The following is a 23,331-nucleotide window of genomic DNA, read 5'->3' on the forward strand; positions in this document are numbered from 1 at the left end:
TTTTCGTCAATATGGTCATTTTTTCCATCAACCTGATTTTTCTGAGGATGAGTATTTATCTAATCAATTAAGTATTACATAAAACAACAGTATTTATTTATTGCACATTAGTTAGAGAAAGTCTCCATTAACGTCATGTAAGGAAATGCCCTTTGTACGAATAACCCACGGAAATGTTCATAACTTTTTATACAATGGGGCAGAAAATGCACTAAACTTTTTAATGACCAAATGTAAATTAATCAAAAATTAAGTAAAATTTAAAATATTATTTTGCTTTATTTTGCTTTGGCGTCATATTTTAGACACTTTCATCGGCATATTTTGAATTTGATAAAATTTAGCTATATGAACTGTTTCAAAGTTTATTTCTTCACCTTCATCATCGTTATCGTCATCTGCATCACTTTCTCTCCAGTATTGTGTGGCCAGGGCAATGGCAAGCGCCATAGAAGCAGCATTCTGCACAACTGCGAACCACACAAAGTAAGTTCCCGGCTCTATGTCCGCTTCGAAAAGAGCATCCATGCCGAAAGTCCAGAACACTGCGAGTGGAATCCCAAAAACGTCTGAAAAAGGTTAGTTTTCACACAGCTACGTGCTCGGAAATGGCTATGCAATTCAGGCTTTAGTTTCGTTGCAAGTTTTAGGCGATACCGGTTTCCAGGTGCTGATGAGTTTGTTTAATATGATCTCAGAAAATGAACCTGGTTGTTGGCCTGCAAAAAAAGAACGAGCTATTCCGAATTTCAGAGTTTCTTAAATTAATGAGCTTACGTCTATTAATTTTCCAACCGTTCTTTTTTTCAAAAAAAATATTTGGGCAATTTTGTTTTTAAAAGATTAATGAAAAATGGTTGATGAAATTTTGGAAAACAATTCCAAAGCCTCGCTTCGCCTTCCTTATCAAATCACAGATGTACCCATGCTTATGCACTGGTGAATTTTCTCTTACTTAAACGAATCGAACTGTGAAGCTTAACTAAAGAACTTAAATCTCCGAAAAATTAAAACCGAATTCGCAAGCAAACTCACAGACTAATATTTGAAGAACAAAATGTATTTATTTGCACTTACAACCAAGAACATTGAATGTGACCAGAAACAATTCCATGTAGCTTTCACTTTCATACGACGCAATGCAAGTGATGAACACCCACATGGCAAATGACACACCACTCGAAACCAGAGTCACGGTGTGCAGTTTCTGAATGACAGCCAGCATCGGCCAGGACTCATCCTCTAAAACGCATTTATTTACTTACAAGAGACATTTTTTGTGTGTATTTGGAAAAGAGTCAATGAGTCCAAGTGAGCAGAAAACAAATATTGTCTTGTTCTTTTTTGAACTTTCAAAAATCGAAGAAAAAAATTAATAGGTCTTGAAGCTCATGACCCTTAAAAATTTGCGGTTCGGTAGTGGAAATGGAAACGAAGGAAACAATAAAGAAAATCAAATGAAATTTTCAAAATACCAAACACAAAACAGCGAAATAGTAAGTTTGAGCCTGAAAAAACGGAAACAAAAATCATCACGACTTATTATAAGAGTCTGAGCTACGTTCATCGACTCTCAAAAAAGTAGCAAGTAATTTACCCGATAAAAATACACGCATTAGACTAGAAGTTGTTCAAGTTTTTTTCTTTCTTTAATTATTTTTCGAAGAATTCCTATAGACTCTAATTCAAACTGAAACTAAAACAAGACTGCTCGTATCAGGGTGAAGCCCTGAAAGTTCCGACTGCCTTTTAACGTTTATGGAGCAGTAATAACATAATCAACATAAAAAAATTAAATAAAAAAAAATCTAATGAAAAATTTTTTTTTCTAAAATTTGAAAATTTTTCTATGAAAATAATCCCCCCACACGCCATATAAAGTACAAAACAATAGATTTCGCTCCTTGTAACAAATCAATTATGGCGAATAAGCTTCTTACAACCAATTTGGAACAATTTCTAAGACGGATTAATTCTCCGCTTACGCGTTAATAGCGCGAATTATATCGCGCGTTAATTGTCCCAAATTGGTCAAAATGGCCAAAATGGCAATCTTTAAACCCTCATAACTTTACGAAAAATAATCACAGGTGAAATATTTTTTCAAATTTAAGCTCAAGACAACAATAGCTTTCGAATGATATAAAAAATTTTTGTCAAAAATGGCTAGTTAAAAAGTCGAAATTTGTCTGAAGAAAAAAAAAACCCACCCCGAGCACAAATATTCCGTTACTTTCGTATCGAAAGTCGGAACAACAAGACTGCTCGTATCAGGGCGAAGTCCTGAAAGTTCCGACTGCCTTTTAACGTTTATGGAGCAGTAATAACAAAAAAAAGTTAAATGAAACAAAATAAAATGAAAAACTTTTTTTTTCTAAAGTTTGAAAATTTTTCTATGAAATACATCCCCCCACACGCCATATAAAGTACAAAACAATAGATTTCGCTCCTTGCAACAAATCAATTATGGCAAATAAGCTTCTTTCAGCCAACTTGGAACGATTTCTAAGACGGATCAAATCTCCGCTCACGCGTTAATAGCGCGAAATGTATCGCGCGTTAATTGTCCCAAATTGGTCAAAATGGCTATCTTTAAACCCCCATAACTTTATGTTTTCAATTTTAGGCTTAGGACAACAATACTTTTTGAGTGATCTAAAAAATTTAATCCAAAAAAGTCTAGTTTTAAAGTCGAAATTTGTCTAAAAAAAAACAAAATGAATACAGATATTCTGTTACTTTCACTACCACAGTCAGAACTACAAATTATATATAACAAAACTGTCCAGTGAAACTGATTGTGAATAATGAGTGGTTGGGCAAGGGGAGGCGATTATACATCGTCACCTTACTGTGAATAATGAAAAAAGTGTTTCACTGTAAAATCAGACGAACTAAACAGTCATGCATGATATAAAGTTTTACGATCCAAAAAAATACCCAATAGATATAAACCCAAACATTTATTGGATTTTTTGGTACTCAGAAAAATACCCAAATGATATTTGCATTATTTAGCAACCTCTAACATTTGCTGTTCGAAGTTTGCAGTTTTAACCAGAGAAACTAACTGAATCATTCCGTGAAAAACATAATCTGAGCGTATACAATTTCGAAGGCTTTTTCCTGAAAAAAGTGAAAGAATCATCACGGCTTACTTATCAGTTTTCATTATGTTCAGTGACTCTTAAACAGTTCAAATTAAAAAGTTATGACACCAAATTTTTCTTTGTTTTTTTGTTGGTTTTTCTGAAACAATATGAAAGTAAGATTTAAATACTGCCAATATGAAAAAACCTTGCAAAAAGGAAATAACTGAAGTGATTTAGTGTAGCCGCGTTTCCTAAGGAAAGTCAAGCTCAAAAAATGATCAAGCTGAAAAAATGTTTACCACTTTGATTTGATTTTTCATTTATGATTCAAGATTTTTCATTTATGAAATTTTTTAAGCCGTTGTCAAAGTAAACCTTTATAAAGTTTTTTTACCGCTACGACAGCGAAGACTGTGAATTGAAATTTCTCCTCTTTAGACGGAGAACAAAAAATTGTCTTTTGTCAAATTTGTTTTGTTTAATTGCTATGCTGTTTTATATGCTTAATGTTTAGTTGATCATAAAACGTCTGTTACTAGCTGCATGCTAAGCCATCATAAATAAATTGCAATTCCCCGAAAAAATTAGCTGCATAATGAGGATTATGGTTTAAGTCAAGCCCCTTGGAACTTTTAGTACCATCGAGGAAGTGTTTGGGGGAAAAACGATGAGATACTTTAGTTTTTAGAAACTTCGACAGATAATTAAAACGCAATCGCATAATTGTAAACTTTGTCTTGATATCAGCTGTTTTGTTCTTCTGCTTTTGAAATAAAAAATGAATTATAATTTTTTGGCTTTGTTTTTAAATTCATTTTCAAATTAATGGCAGTCGCTTTTTCAGACAGATTTTTAAATTTAGTTTCAGCTAAAAATTTTAAATTGTTGTCTGCTGAAATATTCGGCAATTTCAAATAGTTAAAGAGCGCTTTTACAAAAATTTTTTATGTTTTTAGGCGTTTTAGAGGCAAATTGTAGCGCTCTTTACGGTAAGTTTCGGTGAGGCAAATCGTAATTGCGTTTACGGTAAGGTTTTTCAAATTTTCTTGAAACTTCACTGAAGTATTTTTCTACCAATTTTTTTCTCAGACACGCTGAAAGAGTAGTAACACTCAGGGCTTTGCACCAATTAAAGCAGTTTTGTTTTCATATTCATATGAATGTATTGTGAAAGTTTTCATTTTGAAAGCTGTGAAAGTTTTAATTTAGGTCTAATATAGCCATTTTGCGCTGGCAAGTCTGCGGTGCCTTTTCAATGGTTTCAAGTTTTACCATTTAAAAGCAATTTGGTAATCGCCTTTTCTGGAGACCTAGTGCATATGTTCAAATCAAAAAGAAAAACACTTTTCATAGCTTCCAGGTTGCTTTTCAAGTTGCTCTCGGACGAAGTGCATCCCGGGTTGAAATCACAGAGGTTATCAGTACTGTTCAAGTAAAACAACAGTTATAAAAGAAAACTCAATCCTGTATCATATAAAATCAGTATTTTACTCTGATTTTCATCTGACCAAGAGATTGACTAGGAAAAAATTGCCAGTACTGTTCTAGAACTCTAATACTACTGAAAGAAAAATGGCGGAACTAAAACAGTACTGCTACAGTTCTGATTTATTACTGTTACAGTACTGCCTTTTTTCTCTGATTTATCCCTGATCAGAGATAAATTGCCACTTGCCAGAAATCTGATACAGAACTGATATTTTGAAATACAATTCTGGATACAATTTTAAGATACAGTTTTAAATACTGACTTTCTCTGTAACTTCAACATATGTTTCTTGTGATGAAGTGAGGCCTAGACAAGCAACTCGGGGCAACCTTATCATTTGGCTAGATGATTAAAGCACGGTCAGCTTGTGATTTCAACCGAAGAGTAGAAAACCAAAACTAGTAATTTTCGTGGATGATCGTTTTTCTTGATAGAAGAAACACGCCTATATTTTTGAAAAAGACTTTTTCATTTTTTTTGAAGACTTCGGTAGTCACGAAGGACGGCCATGGACCGAATTTTTCGCCAATTTGCATGAACTTCTGCGTAAAATCTATACCTGAATAGTTTGCCTGATTATTTATAAATGAAGACGGTTTCGGTGACTGATGATGACTTACCCTGCCACATCTTAGTTGGCGACCATGGCAAATTTAGCTGATGACACTTTCTTCCCCTAGCAGAGCACAAATCGACGAACATGAGCAGAAGATAAATAGTTGTTAAGGCACTCAAAATCAACCCGCAACAGCGCATCAAAATTCCGTCATTTTTGCACAGAAGACTCTGGATTTCAGGAGGGTCATCGTATCCTTCGTCGATAGCCATACCCCGTCTTCGCTTTCTGTTTCCACCGCCATCAGCGCAACACATGATTCCACAAACCGGCAATTTTTGGAAGATTCCTTTTAAATTGTTAAAAGTAATTTTGATCACATTCAGCGAAATCAGCGCTGCAATTTTGTAACGCTTTCTCAGTTGCGCAATCAAAAGTCAACTTGTTTCTGGTTCAATTTTTAATCTTTAGCTTAGTTTGTTACCGCATTTTTACAAGGCTAACTTTCCAATTTTTTGTTGTATTTTTGATTGACGATCCTGAAAGCTTCCAGCTGCTTTGATAACAAAAGATCAAACTGTTTTCTTTTCAATATTTCTCGCATTTTGCGATTTTGTTTAGAAAATGAATGAAAGACATGTCCAAATTCACAATACCTCACTGTATACAAGTTATCAGAACGATTATTTTCTACGGTTTTATTTGTAAGTGCAATTAATAGATCTTTTATTAGCAAAAAAACAAACAAAAAGCGAAAAAAAAACCGAATTTTCAAAATTTACAGCGAAAAAACTCGTTTGGTTTGAAAGTAAACCAATGAATAATTATGGCACAAATGTTATAAAAAGATCTCCGTGAAAACCAAGGGAAAAGAGGGGTCCCAAATCACACTAATACTAAGCAAATACAGCACCCACACTCAGTAAAAAGAGAAAATAATCAATTATATTATAATTATAATCGTACTTTAAGCAAAATTATAATCAATTATGAGCACCAATTTTAGATGTTTGAACGATTTATAATCCATTATAATGCTAACATTTTGGTGACATTTTACTAAATTATAATCAATAATTATTGATTATATTTTTCCCAAAATTTCATATAATCTCTTATAATCTATTATAATAGATTATAATCACTTACAATCAAAAAATTATTTCATAAGAAAATTTATCTATAATGGATTATAATTTAGCCATTCTGCATGAAAACACAGTAAAAATCAGTCAGAAGTAAGAATCAGTAAACAAGGGGCGGATCTAGAAATTTAGCGAGGGGGTCTCCTAAACCCTATAAAGATTGAGCAGATTGATTCCAAGCTCTCCCATGGCATTAAAAAGACCCTGTTCTGGTCAACATTTATACGCCGCATGCAATATTTTGAAAGAAAAAACGGTCCGAAAGGGGCATTTTTAGGCTCTTTTTGGAAAAATTTGACCAAAAAAATGCTTTATTCCGGTGCGCACCCCCCTCAAAATTAATATATATTAGGCGCCGGTAAAAAATTCTTGGGTCAGTAAGCCAAAAATGGATATCTCAAAGGAGGGGACACCTCAAAATAGTGGGGGGATCTCAAAATAGTGGGGGAATGGGGAGACCTTTTGGGTCGGCAGGGGGTCGAATCTCTGAGGGGGGGGGGGGTCGGCTTACCTACGCTCCCTTTTCCAAATCCGTTGGTTGCTATAAGTACAAAATAACAGCTTCTTTTAGCTCGGTAACCAACTGAAAAGCACACAAAAAAATTAAAAACGAAATGAAGCGATGACGTTTGTTGAATAATAATGGATTATAATCCATTATAGTGGATTATAGTTCAAAAAAATTTGAGGAAAAAAAACTTTCATAAAATAATCTTTTATAATCGATTATAATCGATTATGATGATTTTTACTGTTTCAAAAAATAGTGACACTCTAATCCATTTATAATCGATTATAATCAATGTTTTTTGAAATTAATGGAGACTGACAATAAAAACCCATTATAATCTATTATTTTCTCTTTTTGCTGAGTGCGGGCAACTAAATAAATCAATGCGCCATAATAATGACTGTAGTATAAAATGTTTAGAAAATTTTTTAATTTCTCAGGCCATTTATTTCATCGCGGAGAGGTTTCTTAGAATGTTAGACAAATTTTTGACTTTTTTTTCTAGCGAATTGCATGTCTTTAAACCAACTATCTCGAACAACCTGAAATTACCAAAAACAATGAAAAAAAAATGAACGCTGATTTGTCTTTTTTTTCTCTTCAGTTTATTACTGACTTGATATATTTGGTTGCCTAATTTTATCAAAAAAATGCGATCAGAAATTGGGCTTTCTGTTCTAGAAGTTTCCCATTGAATTTTTGTGTTCAGAGGTGTTCTTTATGATAGTGACCGAATGAAACTTATTTCTGGTAATCGGAATTCAGTATTCAGAAACCTCAAAGAAATGACAAAATCTTTGTTTTAGGAAATCAATTTAGGCCATTTAAATTAAAAGTGACCAATTAAAAGAAAACAGAAAAATAATTTTTCCAATATTGTCTAATCTAAGCCGCTTTGAGAATAACTCATTACTGATCGATTAACGATTTAAAAAGCTGAAAGTAGAAAAACCAAAAAAATATGTATTAGCTGCTTATGTATGGCAAGTTTTTCTCCATAAATGAAAACAAATATTTTTTGTTTTTTTTTTGCTCTTCCATTTTGCGTTTTGATTTTGCGATTCCACAAAAAGTTTTCATGCTGCGATTCCACAAAAAGTTTTTCTCAAATTTATTTCTGGTGAAAAAAAGTCTGGGCTACCTTGAAGCTAAAATTACTAACTTATTTTAGAATATATTTGTTTGAGCATATTATTAATTTGATTTCGAGTTACAGGCAAAAAAAATTTCTCAATTTTGATTTATTTAGAAAACTATGGGCATAAATAAGAATTGTGATATCTCCAAGCAAAAAATAAAAAATTTTGGCAAACCAGGACCTTCATTCTGCAAAAAACGACAACAAATTTGTTTAAAAATAATTTCATAATCAGAAGCAAATTTAATGTTATATGTTTTTTTTTTGAAATGTGGTTTGTATGGGAAAAGGCTCGTCATGTTATCGCTTAGGAAATTGCATTAAAAGCAATTTTTCATACAAACTAAACTTTATAAATGCATTTTTTTATGGTAATAGTGAAATATTCAGTTCTAATGAATAGCTTTTTTTCAGAGTAGCTGTTAAAACAGTGGCAAAGACTAGTGAAAAAAATTAGTTCTTCTATTTTTTAGTGTGTCAAAATATAGAAATTGAACAAGTACAAAAGTTTTAATGTATAGCTCACAAAATTGCTTCTTCGTTTGCTTACTTGTCAATAGCCAGGTCTCAAGTGGTTAATTTGACGACATATGAAATTATTTTTGATTACTTTCACTTTCTTATTTGAGTTTCAAAAAATCTAAATTTCACCGACACAGCAATGGAGCAACTAGTAAACTTTTACCTTGCTTATGAAGTCCACCCAATTAAATCTATGTCAGACAAAAAAATATGTGAGTCCAAAAAATATCAAAAATAAGTCAAACACCATGTTGCAACATAAGCGAACACGGACAGACAAAAGATGACCGAACACTATGTCGAAATCTAGTCGAGCACAGAGTCAAAGTTTCAAGGTCAAAATCATAAAACTTCAAAATAGTTTCAGGTTAATGAGTTTAAATAAAATACTCAGGCCCCCGTCCCCCACTCCCCGGATTGACTTTCCTTCCGAATTGAATTTCCTTTTGTTTTTTGTCCTTTTCTATGAAAGTTTTTACAAACATGTTTCTTTCCTTACTCGTTCCCTAAGTTTGTATGCTCATTTACCATTTATGTTTGTTTCGGAGCTGAAACGCTACAAGTGGCGTACATGTAAAAGCGGGTCAAAGCTTTATTTAACCGTCTGGTCTCATTTGAATACCATCGACAAAATCTTTGACGTTTAAGTTTCACTCAAACCATATTTCAGAAATCAGCAACTCACAGACTATTAGACAAACAGTTTCGATATTTCACTCTTTTAAAACCAAACTAGACTATTTATATTTATCCGTTTAATTTTCTAACATCGCAAAATAGTCGGTATCAAATTGACTTTCGACGTCTCTTTTTCATCTTTATTGATGCGACACATTTATTTGCTCCATCAGAGAGAAATAGATTATTTGAAGATAAGGATTCAAATTAACAACAAGAAAGAGCAAATTTATATATTTTTAAATTTCGTTTGGTACACTTCTGGTTGCTTTCTGTACCATATTAATTGCCAACACTGAGGATTAAAAAGTGTGTTTCAACCCAACTTGATTTCAATTGACAGTTAATTCAAACAGTATTATTATTTGCATCAGCAACAGCAGATCCATAATGGACGAAACTCAAGTAGAACAGCAACAATCAAACCCCGATCAAGCTTCGAATACTCCAGAAGAGATAAGTGAGCAACAGTGCTTTATTTTTGACTTCGAGTTTCAATGCCGGATATAACAAAAGATACGGTGACTTTTTTCCAAATTTCCGAGCGTTTTCTTCAGAAGCAATTGTAAAATTTACTCCAATGTCAATGTCAATAGATTGAGAATGAGTGGGATAAACAGATAAAAAATTAGTTAAAATTCAGTCTGAAATGTAAAAAATGCAGACCAGTTTTTATCGACAGTGAAAAACTTTGTTTTAAAGTTTTTTTGGAATCCGAATTATGACATAGTTTGATTGTGATATTCAATGAATTTTGTATGAAAAAACAAACTCACCGTTTGCTATAGTTTTTTCTCCTGAGTGGTTGGAACAAAAAGAAGCCGTCCATTTTGGTTCAACAACTCAGGAGAAAAAAACTATAGCAAACGGTGAGTTTGTTTTTTTTAAAAAAATTTCATAGAGTATCACTATTTATTGGCTACGAAGATGTCGTGGGAAAAATTAGGTTATCCTAAAATGGATGCTGTTCAATACTACTCTAGGGGGAGGGGGGAGGGAGGCTTGTTTGAGGGAGGATATATGTAAAAAATTTCCTTTATTAACAGCATGACCCTGTTTATTTATCAACTTCTTCAGATGCAGCCTATTTTGTCGATTTTTAGAAAACACGTTTTCCTAATCAATTAATAAAATGTTTCGCAGCCTTGAGCATGTTTGAGAGGATCTCTCGTCAAGTTTTTTTGAAGGGGAGGAAGGGAATTGAACTGATTCTACTGAAAAAAAATCACGAAAGTTGAAAAAAGTGCACCATATTTCTCAATTATTCACTACTATCTAATAAAAATTTTTAACGCTTCAGGCACCTTTTGCAATAGATGATAAAAATGAATAACTGCAAAACGTGGTGCAAAAACTTTTCGAAAATTTTGACTTTTTTTGAATTACTATTTCCGTTCATTCTAAACCTGTTCAGGGTTGCGAAAAATTTTCTTTTTGCCTAAACAGTTAAGCTAACAAAAAGTTTACGAACATGAATTGGCTACTTGATTTGGGTCGAAAATAGGGGATACGTGAAAAAACATTAGGAAAAGTATATCTATAAGAATAATGGGCGATTATTTAAAAAAACCCCAAACCCAATTCAATCTTGAACTTTTTATTCATAAAAAAACTGTTAACGCATAGATTTACAAAAACTGCAGCTGGGATATTTTCAGAGTCTGTATTGTTTGTATCAAACAAAAATTTGGAGGCACGACGATCGGTGTCAAGCCAAGTTGATGAATACTTGCTTTTCAAACTAGAATGTATGCAACAAAAAATTTTGCTATATATAACCTACCCGCATCCAGTTTCAAGCGTTAATAGTCAATTAAACTAAGATTTTAGAACCAGTCTTACAAAAACTGGAAAAAAAGTGATTTTAATCAAATAACAATCCATATAATCTCTCTTTTTTTAAATCAAATATAATCAATTATAATACATTATAATCGATTATTATCGATTATTTTAACCGAACTTCTATCTCTTTTGTTTTGCAGAAAAAATCCATTATTATCGATTATAATTGTTTTTGATCCTTTTTGTTTGCCCACATTTGTCTTCGACCTTGCACATAAATTGCTTATATTTTAAGCTTTTCGTAGACGTTGGTTTATCTGAAAAAAGGTAAAATTGTTGTAACAGTTTTCAAACCATTTCAAAATTAAAACGTCTTTATTTTTTCTTTTCTTGTTGATCATAAATCTTTCATGATATCACTTTTTTACCGCTAAATTATCAGCACACTGCTTTAGTTTCATGATTTATACAGAAGAGTTAAATTTCACATACCGCGGGATTCTTTCAACTAGTATGAAGGGATTTCTATGAAACTTTTGTTTCGTGGTAAAACTTTGTGTTCAGATGAAGCAAAGAGAGACAAGACATCTCACTTGAGAGATTTTTGACAAAAAAAGTATTATATTCTATTATAAGAGATTATAACAGATTTTTGGAAAAATCATAATCAATTTTTGTTGATTATGATTTATTATAATTTGACAAAAATTTTGATCATTATAAGGGATTATAAATCGTTTAAACATCTGAATTTGGCGCATATGATTAATAATATTTTTGAAAAAAGTACAACTATGATTGTAATGTAATCGATTGTTTTCTCTTTTTACTGTGCGCGGGTAGTACTTTCGGTATTCAGAATCAATCTCATTCAAGTCTTAAATCTGTTATATGAGGAAAAAACTGTTTTTCTCAAAAATGTTGAAACTATCAGAGAGCACAGATTGCTGGGAGAAAAAAAGCACATTTTTTTGATACATTTTCTGTTTAACTAATAGGTCAATTCTGATAGTTTTTAAAAATCGTAATGATGATGTTTTCCGCAATTTGCACAGGATCAATCTCCCGAAGGTTATTCAGCCTGTCTAAGGATAGCTCGCATCTCTGATTCATTTATATCATGACCTCAATACAAAATTTTTAATAATACAAACAAATGAATAAGTGTTGTTCGGTCCTTTTCGATCAGTAGAATAACAACCGCTTCAACGTCGACAAAGGAGTACTATAATGGTAGTTAGAAAAGTGAGCTTTACTCTAAACTTGCAATTTTTTTTGACGAGTAATTTGAAAATAAATGACCTTCTCTAATATGTCAAGGAATGCAATTTAAATAAAAGGATTCTTGAATCAGCCCCCTGCTGAAGTAAAAAGTTCACATAAGCTTGTCAATTGTAAGTCTTGTAATTTCTTTTAAAAAAATTCAATTGATACTTGATAATCGATAGTTTATACTTTTTTTAGTATTCGGTTAAATAGCTCTATAATGGTACACTGAACTCAATTCATTGTTTATCGGAAAAAAAAAGATTATCCTTTGCCTCATTGATGAATACTTGCTTTTCAAACTAGAATGTATGCAACAAAAAATTTTGCTATATATAACCTACCCGCATCCAGTTTCAAGCGTTAATAGTCAATTAAACTAAGATTTTAGAACCAGTCTTACAAAAACTGGAAAAAAAGTGATTTTAATCAAATAACAATCCATATAATCTCTCTTTTTTTAAATCAAATATAATCAATTATAATACATTATAATCGATTATTATCGATTATTTTAACCGAACTTCTATCTCTTTTGTTTTGCAGAAAAAATCCATTATTATCGATTATAATTGTTTTTGATCCTTTTTGTTTGCCCACATTTGTCTTCGACCTTGCACATAAATTGCTTATATTTTAAGCTTTTCGTAGACGTTGGTTTATCTGAAAAAAGGTAAAATTGTTGTAACAGTTTTCAAACCATTTCAAAATTAAAACGTCTTTATTTTTTCTTTTCTTGTTGATCATAAATCTTTCATGATATCACTTTTTTACCGCTAAATTATCAGCACACTGCTTTAGTTTCATGATTTATACAGAAGAGTTAAATTTCACATACCGCGGGATTCTTTCAACTAGTATGAAGGGATTTCTATGAAACTTTTGTTTCGTGGTAAAACTTTGTGTTCAGATGAAGCAAAGAGAGACAAGACATCTCACTTGAGAGATTTTTGACAAAAAAAGTATTATATTCTATTATAAGAGATTATAACAGATTTTTGGAAAAATCATAATCAATTTTTGTTGATTATGATTTATTATAATTTGACAAAAATTTTGATCATTATATGGGATTATAAATCGTTTAAACATCTGAATTTGGCGCATATGATTAATAATATTTTTGAAAAAAGTACAACTATGATTGTACTGTAATCGATTGTTTTCTCTTTTTACTGTGCGCGGGTAGCACTTTCGGTATTCAGAATCAATCTCATTCAAGTCTTAAATCTGTTATATGAGGAAAAAACTGTTTTTCTCAAAAATGTTGAAACTATCAGAGAGCACAGATTGCTGGGAGAAAAAAAGCACATTTTTTTGATACATTTTCTGTTTAACTAATAGGTCAATTCTGATAGTTTTTAAAAATCGTAATGATGATGTTTTCCGCAATTTGCACAGGATCAATCTCCCGAAGGTTATTCAGCCTGTCTAAGGATAGCTCGCATCTCTGATTCATTTATATCATGACCTCAATACAAAATTTTTAATAATACAAACAAATGAATAAGTGTTGTTCGGTCCTTTTCGATCAGTAGAATAACAACCGCTTCAACGTCGACAAAGGAGTACTATAATGGTAGTTAGAAAAGTGAGCTTTACTCTAAACTTGCAATTTTTTTTGACGAGTAATTTGAAAATAAATGACCTTCTCTAATATGTCAAGGAATGCAATTTAAATAAAAGGATTCTTGAATCAGCCCCCTGCTGAAGTAAAAAGTTCACATAAGCTTGTCAATTGTAAGTCTTGTAATTTCTTTTAAAAAAATTCAATTGATACTTGATAATCGATAGTTTATACTTTTTTTAGTATTCGGTTAAATAGCTCTATAATGGTACACTGAACTCAATTCATTGTTTATCGGAAAAAAAAAGATTATCCTTTGCCTCATTATCATTGTCCTATAATTATCAGTAAAATGTATTATAAAGTGCCTTGATTGAAACTCAAATTAAGTTATTTTAGTTACAAAGATTTACGCGTTAAATTTTTGGCATTTAAGGGAACAAAACTGCTAAGAAAATTTAAAAGTCCAGTTACTCCATTTTCGCCCCTTTTTGTCCTTTTTCTCCGTAACTTTAACGCTTTCACTTGAACATTTTTTAGACCACGTCCTGTACATGGTGGGTAATAATCACTATGCAAAAATATCAATCGTTTCGGTTCAGCCCTTCAGGAGGGAATAGAGTAACAAACGAATTCAGACACGGACACATCTAAAAATTTACACTCTACATTTATAGCTAAGATTGTTTTCTAAAAATTGATCCGAAAAAAAACTTATTCCACATGCCAAAAAGCAAACGACCTAAAACTTTTTGTTGCGACTTTCGAAGAAAACTGAATATTTATACTTGGGGCGGTTTTTTTATTAAGTAAACTTTCGGCGGTCGAAATAATTGTTTTTAACATATAATTTTTTCTACCCTGTTGAAGATATCGACTCCCAGAAATCAGTTTTAAAAAGATATTTTTCCTTCGATAACTTTTTGCGAAGTTCTGCGAGTTTGAAAATTAGCTATTATGGCCATGGTCTGGACTAAGTTATGAGTGCTTTGAAGATTTTATTAATGATAGTGAAAGCGTAATGAAATACTTATGCATGTCGAATTATTCCGCACATCAGTATCGTTCCAAATTGAACTGAGGCTAACTAAGCTAATTGTTCCGAAGTAATAGTTTTCAACAAAAATTTCTTGTCGACTTCCTGAGTTTAAACAGATACTTTACCTGCAATTTTTTTTGTAAAATTTTGGGGGTTTGAAATTTGCCATGTTTTAGACTAAATTATGCGCGCTTTGAAGAATGTAACGCGAATTTTTTATGCGTGGCAAATTATCCCGCACAACAAAATTTTTCCAAATTGAATTGAGGCTAGCTTATCAGATTGGTCGTATTAATTTGGTATGACTCATCATTTCACACTTTGACATCATCCAAACTTTTCAATATTTTCTTTTCCCAATTTTTTTTTATAAGAGTTAAGGGCCAATCGGAACATTTAGGGCTTTGCCCTAATATACGAGCAGTCTTGTTTGTCGTAGTAATTTCGTAACTTTTCACACTTGATCTTTGAGATCTGTCCAAAATTGATAATTTTTATATGTTTTCTTTTTTCCCCAAAAACTAATCGATATGGAATAAGGGGCTGTCGGTACATTCAGGGCTTTTTTTTTCAGTCAAGTTTTGGCCATCGAAATATAAAATTTTAACAAAAAAAAGTTATGCACCCTTAAAGATATCGACTCCCTGATATCAAATTTAAACTGATAAATTACCTCCGATCATTTTTTTCAAACTTTTGGAGTTTCAAAATAGCCAATTTTGCCATGCTGTGGACTCACTTATGCGCGTTTTGTAGATTTCATCCATAATCCTGAAAGCGGAACGCACAGTATATGTGCATAACGAATTATTCCGCAAGACAAAATCGTTCTAATTGGAATTGAGGCGAGCTAATCGGTCGTATTAATTTCGTACGACACAAGTTTTCACACTTGATATTTGATTGTCCAAAATTTGTAGATTTTAAATATTTGCTTTTCCCAAAAACTTTTCGATATGGATTAAGGGGCAGTCGGAACATTCAGGGCTTCGCCCTGATATGCGAGCAGTCTTTTTTAGTTAAGGCATAATCACTCGCTGAACAATGGCTTAATGACATTGATTTAACTTGTGTGAAAAGAGAACTTTACTTATGTTAGGTGTGTACCCGACTGCTCCAGTGGAACTGCCTTCATTCTGTGAACAGTTTCACAAAAATGTGATCAGTGAAGATGAAATCGCAGACGCTTTCGGGGATTACGTTATCAGCAAAGCTTGCTGTTCAGCGCCGGATAATCCAAAAAAGGACGTTGCCGTCGCTCAATTTTCAACTAAGTTCAAACTGAGATACAAATTGAGCAGCTATGTTGAAAAACGGGAGCGTCAAACAAGAACTGAGAAAATGGCGGGACACATGAATATGAATATGATGGGAAACGGAACTGGAATGATGGGAGATATTGGGGGTTTACTTAACATGGGTGGAATAAATAATAACCCATACGGCATGACGGGACCCGCGAACGTGAACATAAATGTGAACGTAATGAACAATTCTGGAATGATGCCACAACTGCAGATGGATTCAAAACCCGTTGTTACTAGCAGGTGATAAAAAGATCCGAATAGAATTCGTGTTTTTGGCTTGCCCCCTGTCAGTGGGAGTGGAAAGATTCGACTCCCTGCCGACCCAAAGGGTCCCCCCTTTGTACTATTTTGAGATATCCATTTTTGGCTGACTGACCCAAAAAAAAACTTTTTTCCAAAGGCGCCTTTGGCGCTAATATATACTAATTTTGAGAGGGGAGCGCGCACTGAAAAAACACGATTTTCGATTTGGTCGAAATTTTCCAAAAAGTGCCTAAAAACGCTTTTTTTGTCCTTTTGTCCGCAAAAAGTTTGGTCAAATTAGGGTCTTTTTAATAGTTAGGGAGAGCTCAGAAAATCAATGTGGTCAAAAAAAAGTTGACAAAATTTTCAATAGTTTTTGAAAATCCGCCCCCCCCCCCCCCCTCGAGAAAATCCTAGATCCGCTCCTGCCCACTATAGTCCCCAGTATAAATTATGTGAAGCTACACGCCATAATACAAACAAATAACCTGGCATGGTGCAGCTATAACACTTTTGTTGCTAGTCTAATGGGCCATAATGGCGGGAAACTGCCCAAGTTTTTGGTGATTTTTTGCACATGTTTTTTTCAGCCAAAAAATGTTCGATTGAGACATCACTAGACCGGCCATACTCTTTTGCGATCGCGTCTCGAGATTCATTGCAAACAAATGCTTCGTTTTGGCTCTTTTTGTCAAAACCTCATCACCCCACCCCACCCCCACCTGCGAAGTCTCACAAGTAAACTTTTGTTCACATCAGCCGATTGTTTCAGAAAATGTCATGCGGAATAATTAAGACAAAGTTTTTCGAGACCTTATTTAGACAAAATATTCAGCTCCTGGCAATTTTCGAAAAAGAATGCCGTTTTTGGACACTTTTTGAAATTAGTAAATATTGACGCCGAAGGCGCTTTTAAAAAACTCAAGAATTGTTTGGCCAAAAACGGATGTCATAAAAAAACAAAAGGGGGATTTTTTGATTTGTGAGGGATCGAGTCCCTAAAGGGTCGTCCGCGACGTTCGGTTTTCCTTTCATCTTTTATAGTTTTGCGCAAAAACATTTGGATGCTAAACTTGAAGCTCGTAAAAGGTAATACTCGATCAAAAACAAAAAGACAACTTTGAAATTATTCGAGTGCTCTTTTTTTAGGAAGCAGAATTGAAAATATCTGAGGACTCTTTTTAATTCGAAGTTTTCAGTTTCTAAATTCATAATTTGTCTACACTTTCTACACTGTCACTCTTCATTTCAGCGACTTGTGGTCGAATGACATGAGACCATCGTCTGATTGGTGGGAGGGGAAGTTGGAGGTGGAGACGTCACGTGACACTGACAGGTGTTTCCACTGCCAGTGCACAGGGCGTGACCAGTGTTTCTTCTGCAATGGCAGTGGCACCAGTGGGGAGGAGGGGAACTCCTGCTTCCAATGTAAAGGCAGAGGCTGGAAGGCTTGCTTCCATTGTGGAGGCAGTGGAATGGTCAGGTAATTTATGCGGCTCTTTTTTCCATTTCAATAATTTGATGATTTTGCAATGAATCTGTTTGGGGCGCGCCTGCCTGGAATTGTCAAGATTTGATCTAGAATTTTTAAAAATCCAGTCGAGCCGGTCTAGAATTGATAAAATTTCAGTCGTGCCGATCTGGAATTACCAATCATTGCCAACGGGTGTGAAAAATGAAAGACTTCTTGTTTGCGCTGATTTGAGCTTGCCTAATTTCGGTTGCACAGGCCAGGAGTAACTCTCAAGTCCTTTTATGAAGTTTTTAGTCTTTCGAGCGCCCCTGAAATCCTTTAAACAACCTCTTTTGCCAAAGGTTTCTGCGCCGCGCCACGCTTCTGCGCCAAACTAACATAAATCATGGTCCTCGACACCGGATTTTTTGACCAATACCAAAATTGTTCCGAAAAGTGCTACAGATCAGGAAATGTTTGGTGATGTTTTCAGCCGTGTTCAGCTAGTCGTAGCAGAGTTTGAAGAGAAAGAAGATTTCCACTTCGAAGGAACTGTAGTCCAGGTATCCGAGGAGAAGTTGGAAGACGTTTCGGGGATCCCAATCTATAACGACGAGAACTATCCCCCCATAGCACCTATGCCCCACTACCCCGAATCACCTACACTTGATGACGCAGTTATGAAGCTTCTGAAGGTAAACTTGTTAAGTGAGCGGTGTAAACCTTAAAGTGAATATTTACAGGGGCTGCGAAACTCGTCAAATAAAATTGTAGCGTTTAAAAAAAAAATGAAAAAAATCGTTGGTATAGTTTTCCTCTCGTAATTTTTTTTTTCAAAACACCAATTTTAGTTTTATTAATTTTGTGCCATTTTAAGTGGTTCTAGGCCTTTTTTCAAAGTACCTCAAATATATATGAAATGAGTTGAATAATTTTTCGCTTCCAAGGAACACTACAACAAATACGCAGTGAAGGAGAGCGACCATAAGCGAATTCTGAAACAGAAGCAGTCTTTAATTGCCATCCCCGTCACAGAAGCTGATCTGACCTACAAGGACAAAGATTACAAAGTATGGATATTTGGATCAGAAAGGAAGATTAGTTGCCCAGAAATGCAGAGTTCCTGTTGCTCTATTTTGTGAAAACAAACAAAAGATGCAAAACATTATAAGTAAATAATTTTATTTATTTAAAAGTGTCGAAAATTGAAGTTTAAATTGATTGAATAGGAATGTACACAAAAAATGGTGCCATCAGGATGCAGTGGTGAAACCCAAAGTGCACTTTTGTGTCTCGGTCTACAATTTCGAGGCGGAATGCCCACCAACATCCTGTTAGTCGGTTGAGAATGGCGCAACAACTTACCTAAAAAAGTGCTCGTAGTTCCAAATCAAGTCTGATAAAAACGACCGTGCTTCTCCATAGAGAACGGAACGGCTCGAACTGATTGATTGTCTCGAGCATAAAAATTATACTTTAGTATATATATATACTTTTTGCCGTCATTTATGGTCAACCAACCCTAAGATTTTTCTAAAGGCGCAAAATAGAGTCCTTCTAGTGTTTTGAGAGACCTTAGAACATCAATTTGGTCGTTTTTCGAACCAATTCCCATAAGACCCCCAGACCCCTAAAAGAGGCACAACATTGGAAGAAACAAAAAATTATGACACTGGTCAGTCACAATCAAAAAATCTCCCTGTGAAAACCAAGCCCTAATGCCGCTTTGTTGAAATTGAAGTTGGTACAAAATAAACACAAGAGCACCAGCGGGTTTGGGGGGGGGGGGCTGAGTGGAGGGGGTAGAGATGGGCCCCCCTTCCCGAAATCCTCTGGCGTTCTTGTGTTTGTTTTGTACCAACTTCACCCGCCTGGAATTAGGTTTTATCTCTGAAAACAAAAAGAAACGAAACTCCCTCTACTGTCACAAAGTTCAACAAAGAGGCATTAGGGCTTGGTTTTCACAGGGAACTTTTTTTGGTTGTGACTAATAAGTTTCATAATTTTTTAATTCTTTCAATATTGTGTGTCTTTTGGGGGTCTGGGGGTCTTAAGGGTCTCCCTTGCACTATTTTGAGATGTCAATTTTTGTCTGAGTGACACTAAAACTTTTCTAAAGGCGTCTTTTGCGCCAAAATATACTAATGTTGAGGTGGGAGCTCGCCCCAAAAAACGCGATCGCGATTTTTTTGCCAAAATTTTCAAAAAAAGTGCCTAAAAAGTCCTTTTTTGGCCTCTTTTTCAAAAATTTGAAATTTGCAAATTGAAATTTGAAAAAATGTGATTCGGAAGAGATGAGAAAATCAATTTGGTCGACCTAAAAAAAAGGTAGACAAAACTTTTGAAAAATCCACCCCCACCCCCTCGAGAAACCCTAGATCCGCCCCTGCACAAGAACAAGAGTATGAAAAAGAGTGAAGCGCATTTACGTTTCCGATGTTATTTGCAGCAAGATGTAAAAGAAAAAATTTAGTTTCAAAAATTCGATTTTTCTGAAAAAAAAACAAGACAAGTTAAAAACTAAACATGATGATGTGGGTCAATTAGCTTGAGTAAAATCATTGGAAAATTTTTTTGAATCGGACTAAATCAATGGCTACGTTACACGTCAAAAGAAAATTGAAAATTTTTTGTGCAAAACTATTTAAAAGAAAGACAGAATCTGTCTATCCAACAATGCTACCCGCACTGAAGTTTCATGGATAATAATCGCTTATTTTGGATTTCATAGTCAGTGTCTTTAAAATTTGAAATAAAAATTGAGAATACTTGATTAGAAATGGATTATAACATTAATATTTTCCAAAACAATATTTTCTTAATCGATTAAAATCGATTACTTTCAAATTATTTCCAAGAAAATATATATTGCAAGAAACATAATCCATTTTAATCGAGAATAATGGATTATCATCATTTAAAAAAAATCTTGTCGTGTGCTACTTTCAGTTGCTTACAAAAATTTAAAAGTAAGCGTGCTGGTGGTACGTTGGGGTTCTGGTGGAGAGGTGTTGGCGGAGAGACTGGGTTGAGGGTTGGCGGAGCGCAGCGTGGGGACGTAGGGAAGGGCGTAGCGGTAACAAGAGTGTAGTGAAAACTGGATATTAAACGAGTACTGGGGAAGTGAATGTGGGGGTGGAACTTGGGGATTCTGGTGGGGAGGGATTGATGGAGGGACTGGGTTGAGGGTTGGCGCAGCGTAGTGTGGGAACGTAGGAAGGGGCGTAGCGGTAACATGAGTGTACTGAAAACTGGATGTTAAACGAGTACTGTGGAGGTGAATGTGGGGTTGGAATGTGGGGATTCTGGTGGAGAGGGATTGAGGTAGGGATTGGGTTGATGGTTGGCGGAACGTAGCGTAGTTACGTGGGGAGGGGCGTAGCGGTGACATGAGTGTAATGAGCACTGGGTGTTAAACGAGTACTGCGGAAGTGAATGTGGGGGTGGAACTTGGGGATTCTGGTGGGAAGGGATTGATGTAGGGACTGGGTTGATGGTTGGCGGAAAGTAGCGTAGTTACGTGGGGAGGGGCGTAGCGGTGACATGAGTGTAATGAGCACTGGGTGTTAAACGAGTACTGCGGAGGTGAATGTGGTGGGGCACGTGGGGATTATGGTGGGGAGGGAATGGCGGAGGAACTGGGTTGTGGGTTGGCGGAGCGCAGCGTGGGGACATGGGGAAGGGCGTAGCGGTAACATGAATGTAGTGAAAACTGGATATTAAACGAGTACTGGAGAAGTGAATGTGGGGGTGGAACTTGGGGATTCTGGTGGGGAGGGATTGACGTAGGGAGTCGGTTGATGTTTGGCGGAACGTTGCGTGGGTACGTGGGGAGGAGTGTAGCGGTGACATCAGTGCAGTGAGTACTGAGTGTTAAACGAGTACTGGGAAGTGAATGTGGGGGTGGTTCATCAGGCTTGTGGTGGGGAGGGACTGATGGAGGGACTGGTTTGAGGGTTTGCGGAGCGTAGCGTGGGTACGTGGATTGTAGCGTACATGAGTAAAATGAGCACTGGGTACTAAACGATTTTTGTGAAGGTGAAGATGGGGGTTGTACATGAGGAGTCTGGTGGGGAGGGATTGATGGAGGGACTGGGTTGATGGTTGGTGGAACGTAATGTGGGTACGTGGATTTTAGTGTACTTGAGTGTAATGAGCACTGGGTATTAAACGATTTTTGTGAAGGTGAATATGGGGGTTGTACATGAGGAGTCTGGTGGGGAGGGGTTGATAGAGGGACTGGGTTGAGGGTTGGCGCAGCGTAGTGTGGGAACGTAGGAAGGGGCGTAGCGGTAACATGAGTGTACTGAAAACTGGATGTTAAACGAGTACTGTGGAGGTGAATGTGGGGTTGGAATGTGGGGATTCTGGTGGAGAGGGATTGAGGTAGGGATTGGGTTGATGGTTGGCGGAACGTAGCGTAGTTACGTGGGGAGGGGCGTAGCGGTGACATGAGTGTAATGAGTACTGGGTGTTAAACGAGTACTGCGGAGGTGAATGTGGGGGTGGAACTTGGGGATTCTGGTGGGAAGGGATTGATGTAGGGACTGGGTTGATGGTTGGCGGAAAATAGCGTAGGTACGTAGGAAGGGGCGTAGCGGTAACATGAGTGTACTGAAAACTGGATGTTAAACGAGTACTGTGGAGGTGAACGTGGGGTTGGAATGTAGGGATTATGGGGGGAGGGATTGGCGGAGGAACTGGGTTGTTGGTTGGCGGAGCGCAGCGTGGGGACATGGGGAAGGGTGTAGCGGTGACATGAGTGTAATGAGCACTGGGTGTTAAACGAGTACTGCGGAGGTGAATGTGGGGGTGGAACTTGGGGATTCTGGTGGGAAGGGATTGATGTAGGGACTGGGTTGATGGTTGGCGGAAAGTAGCGTAGGTACGTAGGGAGGGGCGTAGCGATGACATGAGTGTAATGAGTACTGGGTGTTAAACGAGTACTGCGGAGGTGAATGTTGTGGTGGTACGTGGGGATTCTGGTAGGAAGGGATTGGCGTAGGGATTGGGTTGATGGTTGGCGGAACGTAGCGTGGTTACGTGGGGAGGAGTGTAGCGCTGACATCAGTGCAGTGAGTACTGGGGTGTTAAACGAGTACTTGGGAAGTGAATATGGGGGTGGTTCATGAAGCTTCTAGTGGAAAGCGATTGGCGGAGGAATTGGTTTGAGAGTTTGCGGATCCCTAGCGTGGGTACGTGGACTGTAGCGTACTTGAGTGTAATGAGCACTGGGTGTTTAACGATTTTTTGTGGAGGTGAATGTGGGGGTTGTACATGAGGAGTCTGGTGGGGAGGGATTGATGGAGGGACTGGGTTGAGGGTTGGCGCAGCGTAGTGTGGAAACGTATAACGGGCGTAGCGCCCCACACGAGTGTACCGAAATCTGGATGTTAAACGAGTACTGCGGAGGTGAATGTGGGATTGGAACTTGGGGATTCTAGTGGGGAGGGATTGACGTAGGGATTGGTTGATGGTTGGCGTAACGTAGCGTAGGTACGTGGGGAGGAGTGTAGAGGTGAACTCAGTGCAGTGAGTAC

General features: G+C 35.9%; 2 protein-coding genes across 2 annotated transcripts in view; one reads left to right on the forward strand and one right to left on the reverse strand.

Annotated features, from left to right (window-relative positions):
• The window catches only part of LOC134843703 (serine/threonine-protein kinase N2-like), a 234,593-nt gene that overhangs the window by 163,992 nt on the left and 47,270 nt on the right, over nucleotides 1-23,331 (reverse strand). The window lies entirely within an intron of this gene.
• LOC134844578 (uncharacterized) lies at nucleotides 8,856-18,983 on the forward strand. The gene is made up of 5 exons (XM_063861318.1): nucleotides 8,856-9,591; nucleotides 15,888-16,335; nucleotides 17,591-17,821; nucleotides 18,285-18,486; nucleotides 18,739-18,983. The coding sequence occupies exons 1-5, from the start codon at nucleotides 9,522-9,524 to the stop codon at nucleotides 18,931-18,933; spliced, it is 1,146 nt and encodes a 381-aa protein (XP_063717388.1). The 5' UTR covers nucleotides 8,856-9,521; the 3' UTR covers nucleotides 18,934-18,983.

This window comes from Symsagittifera roscoffensis, chromosome 4 (genome assembly GCF_963678635.1).
Source record: "Symsagittifera roscoffensis chromosome 4, txSymRosc1.1, whole genome shotgun sequence".
In the NCBI taxonomy this organism is placed as follows: Eukaryota; Metazoa; Xenacoelomorpha; order Acoela; family Convolutidae; genus Symsagittifera; species Symsagittifera roscoffensis.

Bases quoted from the DNA above. Each gene is read 5' to 3' on its own strand.
- LOC134844578 (XM_063861318.1), top strand. From the start codon at position 9,522: ATGGACGAAACTCAAGTAGAACAGCAACAATCAAACCCCGATCAAGCT. The intron at 17,822-18,284 runs GTAATTTATGCG...TGATGTTTTCAG, and splicing joins GGAGGCAGTGGAATGGTCAG to CCGTGTTCAGCTAGTCGTAG. The intron at 18,487-18,738 runs GTAAACTTGTTA...TTCGCTTCCAAG, and splicing joins CAGTTATGAAGCTTCTGAAG to GAACACTACAACAAATACGC.